Source organism: Carlito syrichta, unplaced genomic scaffold (assembly GCF_000164805.1).
Source record: "Carlito syrichta isolate Samal-C Ts95f unplaced genomic scaffold, Tarsius_syrichta-2.0.1 Scaffold314325, whole genome shotgun sequence".
In the NCBI taxonomy this organism is placed as follows: domain Eukaryota; kingdom Metazoa; phylum Chordata; class Mammalia; order Primates; family Tarsiidae; genus Carlito; species Carlito syrichta.
In genome coordinates, this window is record NW_007258421.1 from 186,115 (window position 1) to 200,032 (window position 13,918).

The 13,918-nt window shown below is 37.6% G+C and overlaps 1 protein-coding gene across 3 annotated transcripts in view; it reads right to left on the bottom strand.

Annotated features, from left to right (window-relative positions):
- The window catches only part of CHEK1 (checkpoint kinase 1), a 36,350-nt gene that overhangs the window by 6,127 nt on the left and 16,305 nt on the right, over positions 1 to 13,918 (bottom strand). For all 3 annotated transcript variants that reach the window (XM_008071420.2, XM_008071422.2, XM_008071421.2), the window contains 3 exons: positions 11,665 to 11,773; positions 11,006 to 11,183; positions 9,980 to 10,111 (listed from right to left, as the gene is read on the bottom strand). In XM_008071420.2, the coding sequence (XP_008069611.1) occupies positions 9,980 to 10,111; positions 11,006 to 11,183; positions 11,665 to 11,773 (419 nt within the window). The remainder of the gene's footprint in view (positions 1 to 9,979; positions 10,112 to 11,005; positions 11,184 to 11,664; positions 11,774 to 13,918) is intronic.

A 13,918-nucleotide genomic window follows, 5' to 3' on the forward strand; every position in this document is an offset into this window, starting at 1 on the left:
AAAAAAAAAAAAAAAAAAAAAAAGAATGCTAAAGGGAGTCCTTCAGGCTGACACTAAATAGTAACTCAAATTCATGCAAAAAATAAAATAAAATAAAATAAAGAACACTGGTAAAGGTAAATACTTTGGTAAATATAAAAAATAATACGTAGCCAGACACAGTGGCTCACGCCTGTAATCCCAGCACTTTGAGGGGCAGAGGCAAGAGGATTGCCTGAGTATGGGGGTTCGAGACCAGTCTGGGCAACTTGGTGAGACTTCGTCTCTATAATAAATCAAAAAATTAGCCAGGCGTGGTAGCACTTGCTGTAGTTCCAGCTACTTGGAAGGCTGAAGTGCAGGATTGCCTGAGCCCAGTAGGTCGAGGCTGTGGTGGCTATGAGCATGCCACTGTACTCCAGCCTGGGCAACAGAGTGAGACTCTAACTCGAAAAGAAAATAATTACTTTTTTCACTTTAACTCCTGTTTTTTTCTTTAAAAAACTACATACAGCAATAATTATATATCAATAATTATAAATCTATGTTAATGGGTACATAATGCACAAAGTTGTAATTTGTGACAAACACGGCATGGGGGATACAGCCATATAGGAACAAAGTTTCTTTATAGTATTGAAATTAAGTTGTTATTAATCAAAACTAGATTGCTATAAATTAAGACTGTATTGCAAATATATGGAATCAACTTAAATGCCCATCAATGGATCTGTAGATAATGAAAATGTGGTATACATGTGCACACACACACACACACCATGGTACTATTCAGCTATAAAAAAAGAATGAAATAATGCCTTTTGTAGCAACCTGGATAGAATTAGAGAATATCATACTTAGTGAACTAATGAAGGAACAGAAAATCAAACACTCCAAGTTCTCACTTATAAGTGGCAGTTAAACTAAAGATAGGCAAAGGCATAGAGAATGGTATAATGGACACTGGAGACTCAGAGAGAGGGCAGAACAGTGATAAGAAGCTGAAAATCACCTGTTGAGTAAACTGTACACAGGTAGGGCTGGTGGATACACTTAAAGCTCAGACTTTTTCTCTTTTTATAAAAAAATTATTTCCTGGTCATTACAATAAATTTAATCATTTACAAAATTCCTTTTATAAAGTCTATTTGGCTGGGCTTGGTGGCTCAGCCCGTAATTCTAGCACTTTGGGAGGCGGAGGCGAGTGGATTACCTGAGCCCATGGGTTCAAGACTCACCTGGGCAACTTGGCGAGACCTTGCCTCTACAATCAATCAAAAATTACCCGGGCGTGGTAGCACGTGCCTGTAGTTCTGGCTACTTGGAAGGCTGAGGCGAAAGGATCGCCAGAGCCCAGCAGGTCAAAGTTGTGGCAGCTGGGAGCATGCCACTGCACTCCAGTCTGGGCAATAGAGCGAGACCCCAACTCAAAAAAATAAAATAAAAATAAAAAACCAAAATAAAAATTCTATTTTATGAACTTGATCATGAGTTACATGTTACCCAGACTTTTTCACTGCTATACAATAAATGTATCCATAAACCAAAAACTATTTGTAGCCCAAAAGCTATTAAATAAATAAACAAAATTAGATTGTGATTCTCAGCACAATCACAAAAAGAAAATCTTTTTAAAAGATTTTAAAAATGAGAAAGGAATTAAAATGGCATACTAGAAAATATACATTGAAAACAAAAGAAGGAAATAATGGAGAAATTTTGGCTCAACCTGTAATCTCGCGCTTTGGGAGGCTGAGGTGAGTGGATTGCCTGAGCCCGTGGGTTCGAGACCCACCTGGGCAACTTGGCGACACCTCATCTCTACAATAAATCAAAAATTAGCCGGGCGTGGTAGCGCGCGCCTGTAGTTCCAGCCACTTGGAAGGCTGAGGCGGAAGGATCGCCACAGCCCAGCAGTCGAAGCTGCGGTGGCCGGGAGCGACCACTGCACTCCATCTGGGCGACAGAGTGAGACTCCAACTCAAAAAACAAACAAACAAACAAACAAAAAATATATAAGATATAGAAAACAAATAGGAAGCAGGCAGAAATAAGTTGTTCTTTATTAGTAATCGCAATGAAAGTAAAATAGATTAAATTCTCCAATTAAAAGGCAGAGATTGGCAGAATAGATTAAAATATAATAATCCAAATAAATGCAGACAGAAAGACACACACTTTAGATTAAGAGACACAAATAAGTTAAAAGGAAAAGGAAAAAACATAGTCCATGAAAACAATAACCCAAAGAGAGCTGACAACGAAATGCAGTGTCACATGCCTATAATCTCAGCTGCTCAGAGGGCTGAGGCAGGAGGATCATTTGAGCCCAAGAGTTTGAGACTATAGTGCACTATGATCATGCTTGTGAATAGTTGCTGTATTCAAATGTGGGCAACATAGTGAAACCTTGTCTTTAAAAACACACACACAAAAGATAGCTGATGAGTTGATGTAGTTATACTAATATCAGACACAATGAACTAATAAAAAAATGTTAAATTAGCTGGGCATGGTGGCACATGCCTGTAGTTCCAGCTACTTGGAAGGCTGAGGAGCAAGGATTGCTCAGGCAATCCTCTCACCTTGTCCCAGAGTGCTGGGATTATAGGTGTGAGCCACTGCGCCCGGCCAACTCCTTCTCTTTAAAAAAAAAAAAGTAATTGAAACATTGTTAGGAGAGGGGGAAAAAAACTATTATAAGAGCTAATACATCAAAAAGATATAGCAATTACAAACATGAGCACCTACCAACTGATCCCCAAAATGAGACAAAAATTGACAGAATTAAAGTAAGAAATAAATTCAACAAAAAGAGTTGAAGACAGCCGGGCTCGGTGGCTCAGCCTGTAATCCCACGCTTTTGGAGGCTGAGGTGAGTGGATTGCCTGAGCCCGCGGGCTTGAGACCCGCCTGGGCAACTTGGTGAGACCTCATCTCTACAATAAATCAAAAATTAGCCAGGCGTGGTAGCGTACGCCTGTAATTCCGGCTACTCGGAAGGCTGAGGCGGAAGGATCGCCAGAGCCCAGCAGGTCAAGGCTGCGGTGGCTGGGAGTGGTCACTGTACTCCAGTCTGGGTGATGGAGTGAGACTCCAACTCAAAAAAAAAAAAAAAAGAGTTGAAGACTTCAACACTCCATTCATAATGAATACAAAAGCAAGAAAAAAATAAAAGAATAAATGACTTGAATAACACTATATGAAGCAAGAGGACCTAACAAACATATATAGAACAGTACCCAGCAGCAGCAGAACACATGTTCTTCTTAAGTACACATGGAACATTCTCCAATATAGACCACATTAGGCCAAAAAAAAAAGTCAGTAAATTTTAAAAGATAGGAATCATATAAAATATGTTCTCTGACTACAATGGAATTAAAAACCAACAATTAAAGAAACTTTAAAAAATTCACAAATACGTAGAAATTAAACAACACACCTAAATAACCAACCAATGGGTCAACAAGAAATAACAAGAAAAACTAGAAAATACTTTGACATGAATGAAAATACAACATACCAAAACTGAAATAATGAAAAGAATGAGGTAGAGCAACAGGAACTCTCATTTACTACTGACAGGAATACCAAATTTCTTACTAAACATATTCTTACCATATGATGCAAAGAAATTGAAATTTTATATCCACAAATACCTGCATCTCAATGTTTATATCAGGTTTATTCATAATTGCCAAAACTTAGGAGCAATGAAGTTGTCTTTCAGTTCATAAATAGATAAATAAGCTATGGTACATTCAGACACTGAAATATTATTCAGCACTAAAAAATATATATATGAGCTATCAAGTCATGAAAAGACATGGAGAAAACTAAAGTGCATATTATTAAGTAAAAGAAGCCAGCCTGAAAAGGCTACTATACCCGGGCATGGTGGCTCACACTTGTAATCCTAGCACTTTGGGAGGCAGAGGTGAGAGGACTGCCCGAGTCCAGGGGTTCGAGACCAGCCTGGACAACTTGGTGAGACCTCATCTCTACAATAAATCAAAAAATTAGCTGGGCATGGTGGCACATGCCTATGGTTCTGCTACTTACAAGGCTGAGGTGAAAGGATCACTTGAGCCCAGCAGGCTGAGGTTGTAGTGGCCATGGGCATGCCACTGCACACCAGCCTGGGGGGGTTAAGGAGGGGAGGCTACTACATACTGTATGATTCCAACTATATACCACACCTGAAAAATGCAAAACTTAAGACAGTACAAGATCAATGGTTTCAGGAATTAGAGGGTAGGGAGGGAGAAACAGATGAAGCACAAAGGATTTTTAGAACAGTGAAACTACTCTGTATACTATAATGGTTAATATATGTCATCATAAGTTTGTCCAGACTTATAGAATGGATGACTCCAAAACTGAACCCCTAATGTAAACTATGGACTTCAGGTGTATGATGTGTACAATGTATGTTCATTAAATGTAACAAGTTTATCCTTCTAGTGGAGGACAATGAAAGGAGCATATGAGATATCTGTGTATCTTCTGCTCAATTCTGCTGTGAAACTAAAACTGCTCTAAATATTTTTTTCTAAAAAAAAAAAAAGATCTCCAATCAATAACCAACCAGAGCAATCACTTGAGAAAATAGAAAAGAGCAGCCGGGCTCGGTGGCTCAGCCTGTAATCCCAATACTTTGGGAGGCCGAGGTGGGTGGATTGCTGCGGTGGCCGGGAGCGGCCACTGCACTCTAGTCTGAGTGACAGAGTGAGACTCCAACCCAAAAAAAAAGAAAAGAAAATAGAAAAGAGCAAGCTAAACTCAAAAAGAAGAAAATAAGATAGCGCCGTGAAAAGATCGCCAAAGTTGGTTGGGCTCGGTGGCTTAGCCTGCAATCCCATGCTTTGGGAGGCCAAGGTGAGTGAATTGCCTGAGCCCGCAGGTTCGAGACCCACCTAAGCAACTTGGCAAGACCTCATCTCTACAATAAATCAAAAAAAATTAGCTGGGCATGGTAGCGCACACCTGTAGTTCCCGCTACTTGGAAGGCTGAGGCGGAAGGAACACCGGAGCCCAGCAGATGGAGGCTGTGGTGGCCGGAAGTGTGCCACTGCACTCCAGTCTGGGCGACAGAGTGAGACTCTAACTCAAAAAAAAAAAAAAAAAAAATCAACAAAGTTGACTAAGCAGACTGACCTAGAAAAAGAGAATAATAATACGTATATTACTAAAATTAGGAGTGAAAATGGGGATGGCACTACCAACCTTGCATAACTAAAAAGGATTATAAGAGAATATTATGAGCAACTACATGCCAACAAATTGGATAACCAAAATTTAACAAATTCCTAAAAACACACATATTACCAGAACTGATTCAAGAATAGAAAGTCTATCCTTAACAAATGAAGACATTGAGTCAATAATCAAAAAATTTCTGACAAAGAAAACCCTTGAACTAGATGGCTCTATTCCATCAATTGTTTGAAGAAAAATTAACATCAATTCTTCTTAAACTCCTCCAAAAAATAGGACAGAACACTTCCTAACTCATTCTGTGAAGCAACTACCCTGATACCAAAGCCAGACAGAGACATCACCATGACCAAGTGAGATTTATCTCAGGAATGAAATTGGATCAAAATATAGAAATCATTTAATGTAATATATCATAGTAATAAAGGAAAAAAATTCACATGATCATCTCAATAGACACAGAAGGATCTGACAAAATCCAATACCTTTCATGATTAAAAAAAAAAAAACAAAAAAACTCAACAAACTAGGAATACAAAGGACCTTATTCTACCTGATAAAGGGGATCCATGAAAAACCCATCGCTAACATCACACTAATGCTGACTCAAAGCTTTTCCCTAAAATCAGGAACAAGAAAAAGATGTCCACTCTCACTAACTATTTCTGTTCAACTAAAACTATTTCCTGTAGGTCTATCTAACATGATCTTATACATAGAAAACTCTAAAAAATCTGCAAAAAAAACTCTGAAACTACTAGAGCTAATCAGTGAGTTCAGCAAATTTGCAGGATACAAGATCAGTATGCAAATTTTAGTTGCATATACACTAGCAATGATCAATCTGAAAAGGAAATTTTAAAAAACAATTCATTTACACTGGCATCAAAAAGAACAAACACTTGAGAAAACAGAAAAGGAAGAGCAAGTTAATTAACTTGGGATTAAATTTAATTAAGGAAGTATAAGACTTGAACACTGAAGACTATAAAGTATATATATATATGTTTGAGTCAGAGTCTCACTCTGTTGCCCAAGCTGGAGTAGCATGTTTACAGCCACCACAGCCTTGACCTGCTAGGCTCAGGTGATCCTTCCACCTAATGCCACCACATCTGGCTACATCCAAAACTTTTTGAGCACCATGGTGATACCACAAGTTGAAAATTCCACACCTAACACATTGGCTTTCTGATGGTTCAACATATGCAAACTTTGTTCCATGCACAAAATTATTAAAATGTTGTATAAAGTTACCTTCAGGCTATGTGTGTAAGGTATATATGGAACATAAGTTAATTTCATGTTTAGATTTGGGTCTCATCATTATGTATACGCAAATATTCTAAACACCAAAAAAACAAAAAAAAAATCCAAAATCCAAAACACTTCTGGTTCCAAGCACTTCAGATAAGAAATACTTAATCTGTATTAAAATGAACCTACTCCTCCAATTAATATACAGATTCAGTGTAATCCTGATTAAAATTCCAAATTCCTTTTTGCAGAAATGGATAAGATGATCCTAAAATCAGACAGAAACACAAAGGACCACAAGTAACCAAAACACTCTTGAGAAAGAGCAAACTTGGAGAACTCATACGTTCCGATTTCAAAATTTACCACAAAGCTATAATAATCAAAACAGTGTAGTAGTGACATAAGCATAGACAAATACATCAATGGAACAGAACTGAAAGCCCAGAAATAAACCCATACATCTATGACTAATTTATTTTCAATAGGGTGCTAAGACCATCCATTTGGAAAAGTTGTCTTTTCTACAAACTGTACTGGAAAAACTGGATATCCACATGCAAATTATTGAACCTGGTTCCCTAACTCACACCACATATTCACTCAAAATAGACCAAAGATCTAAATGTAAGAGTCAAAACCTGTAAGACCGTCATAAGAAAACGTAAGTATAAATCTTCATGATGTTGTATTAGGCAACAGTGTCTTAACCTGACACCAAAAACAGAAGTAACAAAAAACAGATAAACTGGAATTCATCGAAATTAAAAACTCTTGTGTAACAGTTATCATAATACTGTTATCATAAAACTCTTGTGAAACAGTTATCATAATATCATAAGAAAGGGATTGGTAGCAGTGAGAAACTGCCAGCAGAGGAAGAGGGGGCACTTCCTCCTCATCAATAAGAGTACCTGATTGCAAACCAGGTGAAGTGGGGAACAGTGAAGTCCAAACTTCACCTACACAATGACCAATTTTATACCTAATCCTACATCTTTAAAATTAAAAAAAAAAAAACAACTTTTGTGCATTCAAGAACACTATCAAAATCAAGAAAAGAATGAAATTTTCTCCCATAGAATGGGAGAAAATATTTGCAAATCAGATATCTAACATGGTTCTAGCATCCAGAATATAAAAAGAACTACTACAATTCAAAAATTTAAAAAGTAGTTAAAATATAGATAAGACATAGATATTTCTATATTGTGAACATCAATACAATTCTAAGCACATAAGGAAAAAAAAGAAATTATTAATTAGCATTTGAAAAATATGCTCCACATCATAAGTTATTATTGAAATGTAAATCAAAAGCAAAATGAGACACTTCAGATACACTATAATTAAAGAGAAGACATTAAGTGTTAGCAAGGATGTAGAGAAATTAGAACCCTCATAAATTGCTGGTGGGAATATAAAATAGTACAGTACCTTGTAAAAACACTTGACAATCTCTCAAAAAGTTAAACAGAGTTACCATATGCCCAAGTAATTCCATTCCCATATATCTAAAATACTGAAAACATATGGTCACACAAAAACTTGTGCAAGAATGTACATAGCAACATTGTTCATAATAGTCAAAAAGTAAGAACAACCTAAGTGTCCATTAATGGATGAATGGATATACAAAATGTAGTACAATAATTTACTACATTTTACAGTATTTCACACAATGGAAAATTATTCAGCAATAAAAAGGAATAAAACACTGATACATGTTACACTATGGAGCAACTTTTAAAACATTATGCTAATTGAAAGAAGACAGGCTGGGTTCGGTGGCTCAGCCTGTAATCCCAGTGCTTTGGGAGGCCAAGGTGAGTGGATTGCCTGAGCCCACGGGTTCGAGACCCACCTGGGCAACTTGGTGAGACCTCATCTCTACAATAAATCAAAAATTAGCCGGGCGTAGTAGTGTGCACCTGTAGTTCCAGCTACATGGAAAGCTGAGGCGGAAGGATCACCTGAGCCCAGCAGGTCAAGACTGCAGTGGCTATGAATGTGCCACTGCACTCCAGTCTAGGTGACCGAGTGAGACTCCAACTCAAAAAAAAAAAAAAAAAGAAGACAGACCCAAAGGACCACATATTATATGATTATATTTACAAGAAATTTTTTAAAAAGGCAATCCACAGACACAGAATGTAGATTAGTGGTTGCTAGGGAATGGGGGAGAAAGAAATGGGGAGTGACTGCCAAGTGGTACAGAGTTTTTTTCCCTGTGGTGATAGAATGTTCTGGAATAGATAAAGGTGATTGTTTGCACAACTTGTGAATATACTAAAATCACTGAACTGTATTCTTCAAAATGGTTAAAGTGATTAATTTAATGTTATGCAAATTTTATCTCTACTAAGTCTACCTACAAAAACGTGAATCACCTAAACAAGAGAAAGGATCAGGCTGGCCTCAGATTTCTATATAATAACACCGCCCCCTAACTTTTAACTTTGAAAACTCACAAATCTACCGAAAAACTGAAAGACAGGTACAATAGCCATATACCATTAATTTGCCTCATCTAGTTAGATGTGTGTGTTTACTTATCTTTATGTAGTTGTTTGCTGTTTATTTAGGTTTTTAAGCTAAGTTACAGATATCATTTCAACACATTTCTTCTACAAACAAGGATACTCTCCTACAAACCAAAATATTAACATCACACCCAAAAAATTTGACAGTGATACAAAAATTGTATTGTTCCAATAACATCCTTTGTAGTTCCTTAACTCTATGATCTAATAAAAGATCACGCATTGCATGTAGTAATTAGGCCTCTCATATTCTTCAATACAGAATAGCTCCCCTATTTGTCTTTCACAACATTAACATTTTCTTTAAAACCCTTAAAGACATATTAGAATATAATGTCCTATGCTATAATAATATAAATAATAAAAATTGGTAGTTGAAATCAGGGGAGATGCAAAGAAGTCTGGGATTGCTAATCTATTCCTCTTTCATAGAAAGGAGTCAACAGTTACTGTCTACAATTTAAGCATATGTAGTTTTCAAGAAAATAATGACTCCAGTTACTTACTATTTTTAATAATTTTAAAGAGGAATTTTAAGAAATATTATTGCTTGGCCATTGCTTTGTTAAACTCTGGTGTGTCCAGAGTTTTTTTTTGAGCTATGGCTATCATGCTTCCTAACTTCGGCCCCTCCCCAACCTTGGTGAGGTGAATCTCCTCTCTCTAATTTACTTTCTAAATAAACTATGTTTTCCAACCTAAAAAAAAAAAGAATATATATATATATATACACATATATATAATTTCTTGAGGTAAAGAATATTTCACTTAAGTTCATTAAACTTAAATTGCTGCTTTTTCAAATTAAACTAATTAATTTATATTTCTGAAATACACTGATGATAGTTTTTAGTCAAATATTTAAGTTTTACTTCAGGAAAAGACATAATGAATATCAATTAATCCTGAATTGTACCCCACATCTTTTAAATAAATAAATAAACAAATAAATAAATAAAAAGAAAATCGATGAGACATACCTGATTCATACAACTCTTCTTCCACTGATAGCCCAACTTCTCACAAGTCTCTTTCAGACATTGATAAGATTTGTCTGCATCCAATTTGGTAAAGAATCGTGTCATTCTTTTGACCAAGCGCTGCCAGGGGTTCTACATGTCATACAGAAAAAAACTGAATAAATATACTATGACTAAAAGCAACCATATCAGAGATACTTAAGTCTAAAAATTCTTTTCTATTTACTTAAAATTACTTTTGATGAAGGCATCCTCTAATTCTTTCTTTCTTGTTCAAAAATGTATATAATTTAAAAGTTAGGGCCAGGCTCAGTGGCTCAGCCTATAATGCCAGCACTTTGGGAGGGCGAGGTGAGGGGATTGCCTGAGCTCACGGGTTTCAGACCCACCCGGACAACTTGGCAAGACCTCATCTCTACAATAAATAAAAAAAAAATTAGCTGGGCATGGTAGCATGTGCCTGTAATTGTTACTTGTAAGGCTGAGGTAGAGAGCCCAGCAGGTCAGCGCTGTGGTGGCCGGGACCGTGCCACTGCACTCCAGTCTGGGCGACAGAATAAGACTCCAACTCAAAAATAAATAAATAAATAAATAAATAAATAAATAAAATAAAAGCTATACACCTAAGATTTACACATAAAAAAGACTTCAAGACAATAAAAAAAGCCGGGCACAGTGGCTCAAGTCTATAATTCCAGCACTTTGGGAGGCAGAGGCAAGAGGATTGCCTGAGTTCAGGGGTTCAAGATCAGCCTGTGCAACAAGGCGAGACCTCGTCTCTACAAAAATCAAAAAACTAGTCACAAAAATTAATGTGGTGGCACATGTCAGTGGTTCTAACTACTTGGAAGGCTAAGGCAGAAGGATCACCTGAGCCCAGTAGGTCAAGGCTACGGAGGCCATGAGCCTGCCACTGCCCTCCAGCCAGGGCAACAGAGTGAGATTCCAACTAAAAAAAAAAAAAAAAAAAGACAATAAAAAAACAAATGGCTGCCATTATTTATTTGAAAAATAAAATTCCCTTACCTGTGATGATCCTGGGGTTCCAAGGAACTGACTATTCAGAAGCATATGATCAGGACATGTGGGTTGGGAAAAACTGATCCCTTGTACCAGTTTATCAATGTATGAGGAATTGGTATCCCATAGAGAAAGACCTGTCCGTGGTTCTGGCTGGGAACTGGAGTACTTCACATTTTCTTCACTGAGGCATTAAGACAGAGGAGAAAATATGTCTTTAGTAAAATAAAATCTGTTAGGCCTTTCTTATACCACACAACCATTCTCAAACTGATAAAATTATATTAAGAAAAATATACAGGCCAAGCATGGTGGCTTATGCCTATAATCCCAGCACTTCGGGAGGCCGAAGTGAGAGGACTGCCTGAGCCCACGGGTTTGAGACCAGCCTGGGCAACCTGGTGAGACCTCATCTCTACAATAAATCAAAAAATTAGCCAGGCGTAGTGGCACGTGCCTGTAGTTCCAGCTACTTGGAAGGCCGAGGCAGAAGGATCACCTGAGCCCAGCAGGTCAAGGCTGCAGTGGCTGTGAGCGTGCCATTGCACTCCAGCCTGATTGACAAAGTGAGACTCCAACTCAAAAAAGAAAGAAAAAAAACATACATGTATTATTCTTCATGGGAATAATACATTCAATAACTACTTAATCTTTATTAGTCTTACCTAGAAGCGCTGGTTACTGGAGAAAAGTCCAAATTGGATTGAATGTGCTTAGAGAATCCACTGGGAGATTCCGATACACCACCTGAAGTGACTCGGGGCCTCTTTGCCCCTAAAAAAGCAAACACAGACAAATGCTTTCAAGTCTTCTATGCAGACATTTTTTAATTGACCCAACTACTGCTAACTTGAAGAAGTAAAACTAAGCCTAAATCCATTTATTTAACATAAAATATTTATAAGACAAATATTGACTCTTCTTATATAATTTTATAAGAAATGTGGTTAAGTTTTAAGCTAAAACTCTTTTGTTAAATTAGGTATTTCACGAATTGTGACCTATGGTACGTTCCAAGTGTGGGTACCATGCTCAGGCCACAATTTTAGTGGCGCCTTTTATGGGTAACAGAACAATGTTCTATGAAGATAGAGAGACCTGGCTAAAGAACCAGAACTTTTTAAAATAAAAAATAATTTATAATGATGATAATAAACATTATGAATGTGCTCTATCCAACATTCTTTCCTCCCCTGGAAAAGCTTTACCAAGATTATACAGAAAATAATGCTTTATAAATTCATGATTACAATCCTCAGCTGGACTCTCAACACTGTGAGACAATCTTTGTTTCTCTAGTCAGTTTCCTCTCCCTTTCTCCACAGGACTATTTCCAAACTTTTACACTTTTCCTAAATTCCCGAGACCACTGTCCATCACCTCATTACTTAGCATATAATACCATCTCCCATTTCAGAGAGAAAATAAAGCCATTAGACAGAAACTGTCTCAACTTGTCACTATCAAACCTGCTAATGTACCTGCATGCCTATCCATCCTTTCCTCCCTTCCATCCTATCAAACGTTCATCCCTCTACTTGTGCTATGGAGCCCATATGTTTCTACTTCCCTGGGGATCTTGATGCTCTGTTATTTATTCCCTTTCTCTTAGACTGTTAGCCTATTACTCTCTAGTGGATCTGTCTACTAATACACCACTTAAACACCCTTAAGTTTTGCCAGTCTTTTTATTGATTAATCCATTCACTCAAATGTTTTATTAGGCCTACTATGTGCCAGGCATTATTCTAGGTATTAGGTATTCAGCAGTGAACAAATAGACAAAAACTTGTGGTCTCTTAAATCCTACGTTTTACTAAGAAGAAACAAAATAAAATGTGAATGATCAGATAAAATAAGTGGAGGTCTGAGAACTGACTGAATTCCCTCTTATCCACAAGGAATATGTTCTAATAGATGTTTAAAACTGCAAATAGTGCCAAATCCTATATACTATAACCTTTTGATCTGATAACCAAACAGCTACTAAGTGACTAATGGGTGGGTAGCACATACAGCATGGATATGCTAAACAAATGAATGATTCACATACCAGGTGAGACAGAGGAGGGACAGTATAAGATTTCATCTTATTACTCAGAATGACATCCATTTTTTTTTTTTTTGAGTTGGAGTCTCACTCTGTCGCCTAGACTGGAGTGCAGTAGCACGCTCCCAGCCACCGCAGCCTAGCCCTGCTGGGTTCCAGCGATCTTTCTGCCTCAGTCCTCCAAGTAGCCAGAACTATAGGCACACACTACCATGCCTGGTTAATTTGTGATTTATTGTAGAAACGAGGTCTCGCCAAGTTGCCTGGGTGGATCTCGAACCTGCAGGCTCAGGCAATCCACTTGCCTCGGCCTCCTAAAGTGCTGGGATTACAGGCTGAGCCACTGAGCCCAGCCAGACATCTGATTTTAAATCTATGCATTATTTATTTCTGGAATTTTCCATGTAATGTTTTCGGGCCATGAGTGACTGCAGGTAACTGAAACTACATTTAATGGGGAATAATATTGAACTTGGCAACATAAGTCACCATGACTTTTGACAAGAGTAGATGGTAAAAACTTTGAAACTAGTTTTGAGATGTTTGAAATTAGGGAACTCTTTTGAGATGTTCTTGCAAAAGAAAGAGATGGAATGGTAAGAAAAAATGGGGTCAAGAGAAGTTGGCTTATATCTGGAGCAATCTATCCACATTAACAGGGAACAAAGTAGAATATATGAATATAGAGACAGTCAGGTGGGTAGGGATGGTGGTGGGTGGTTGTGTAAGTTCCCTCCTGGAGGATTCTATCCCCCAGTGAAATAGAAAACACACCGGGCTCGGTGGCTCAGCCTGTAATCCCGTGCCTTTGGGAGGCTGAGGTGAGTGGAATGCCTGAGCCCATGGGTTCGAGACCTGCCTGGGCAGCA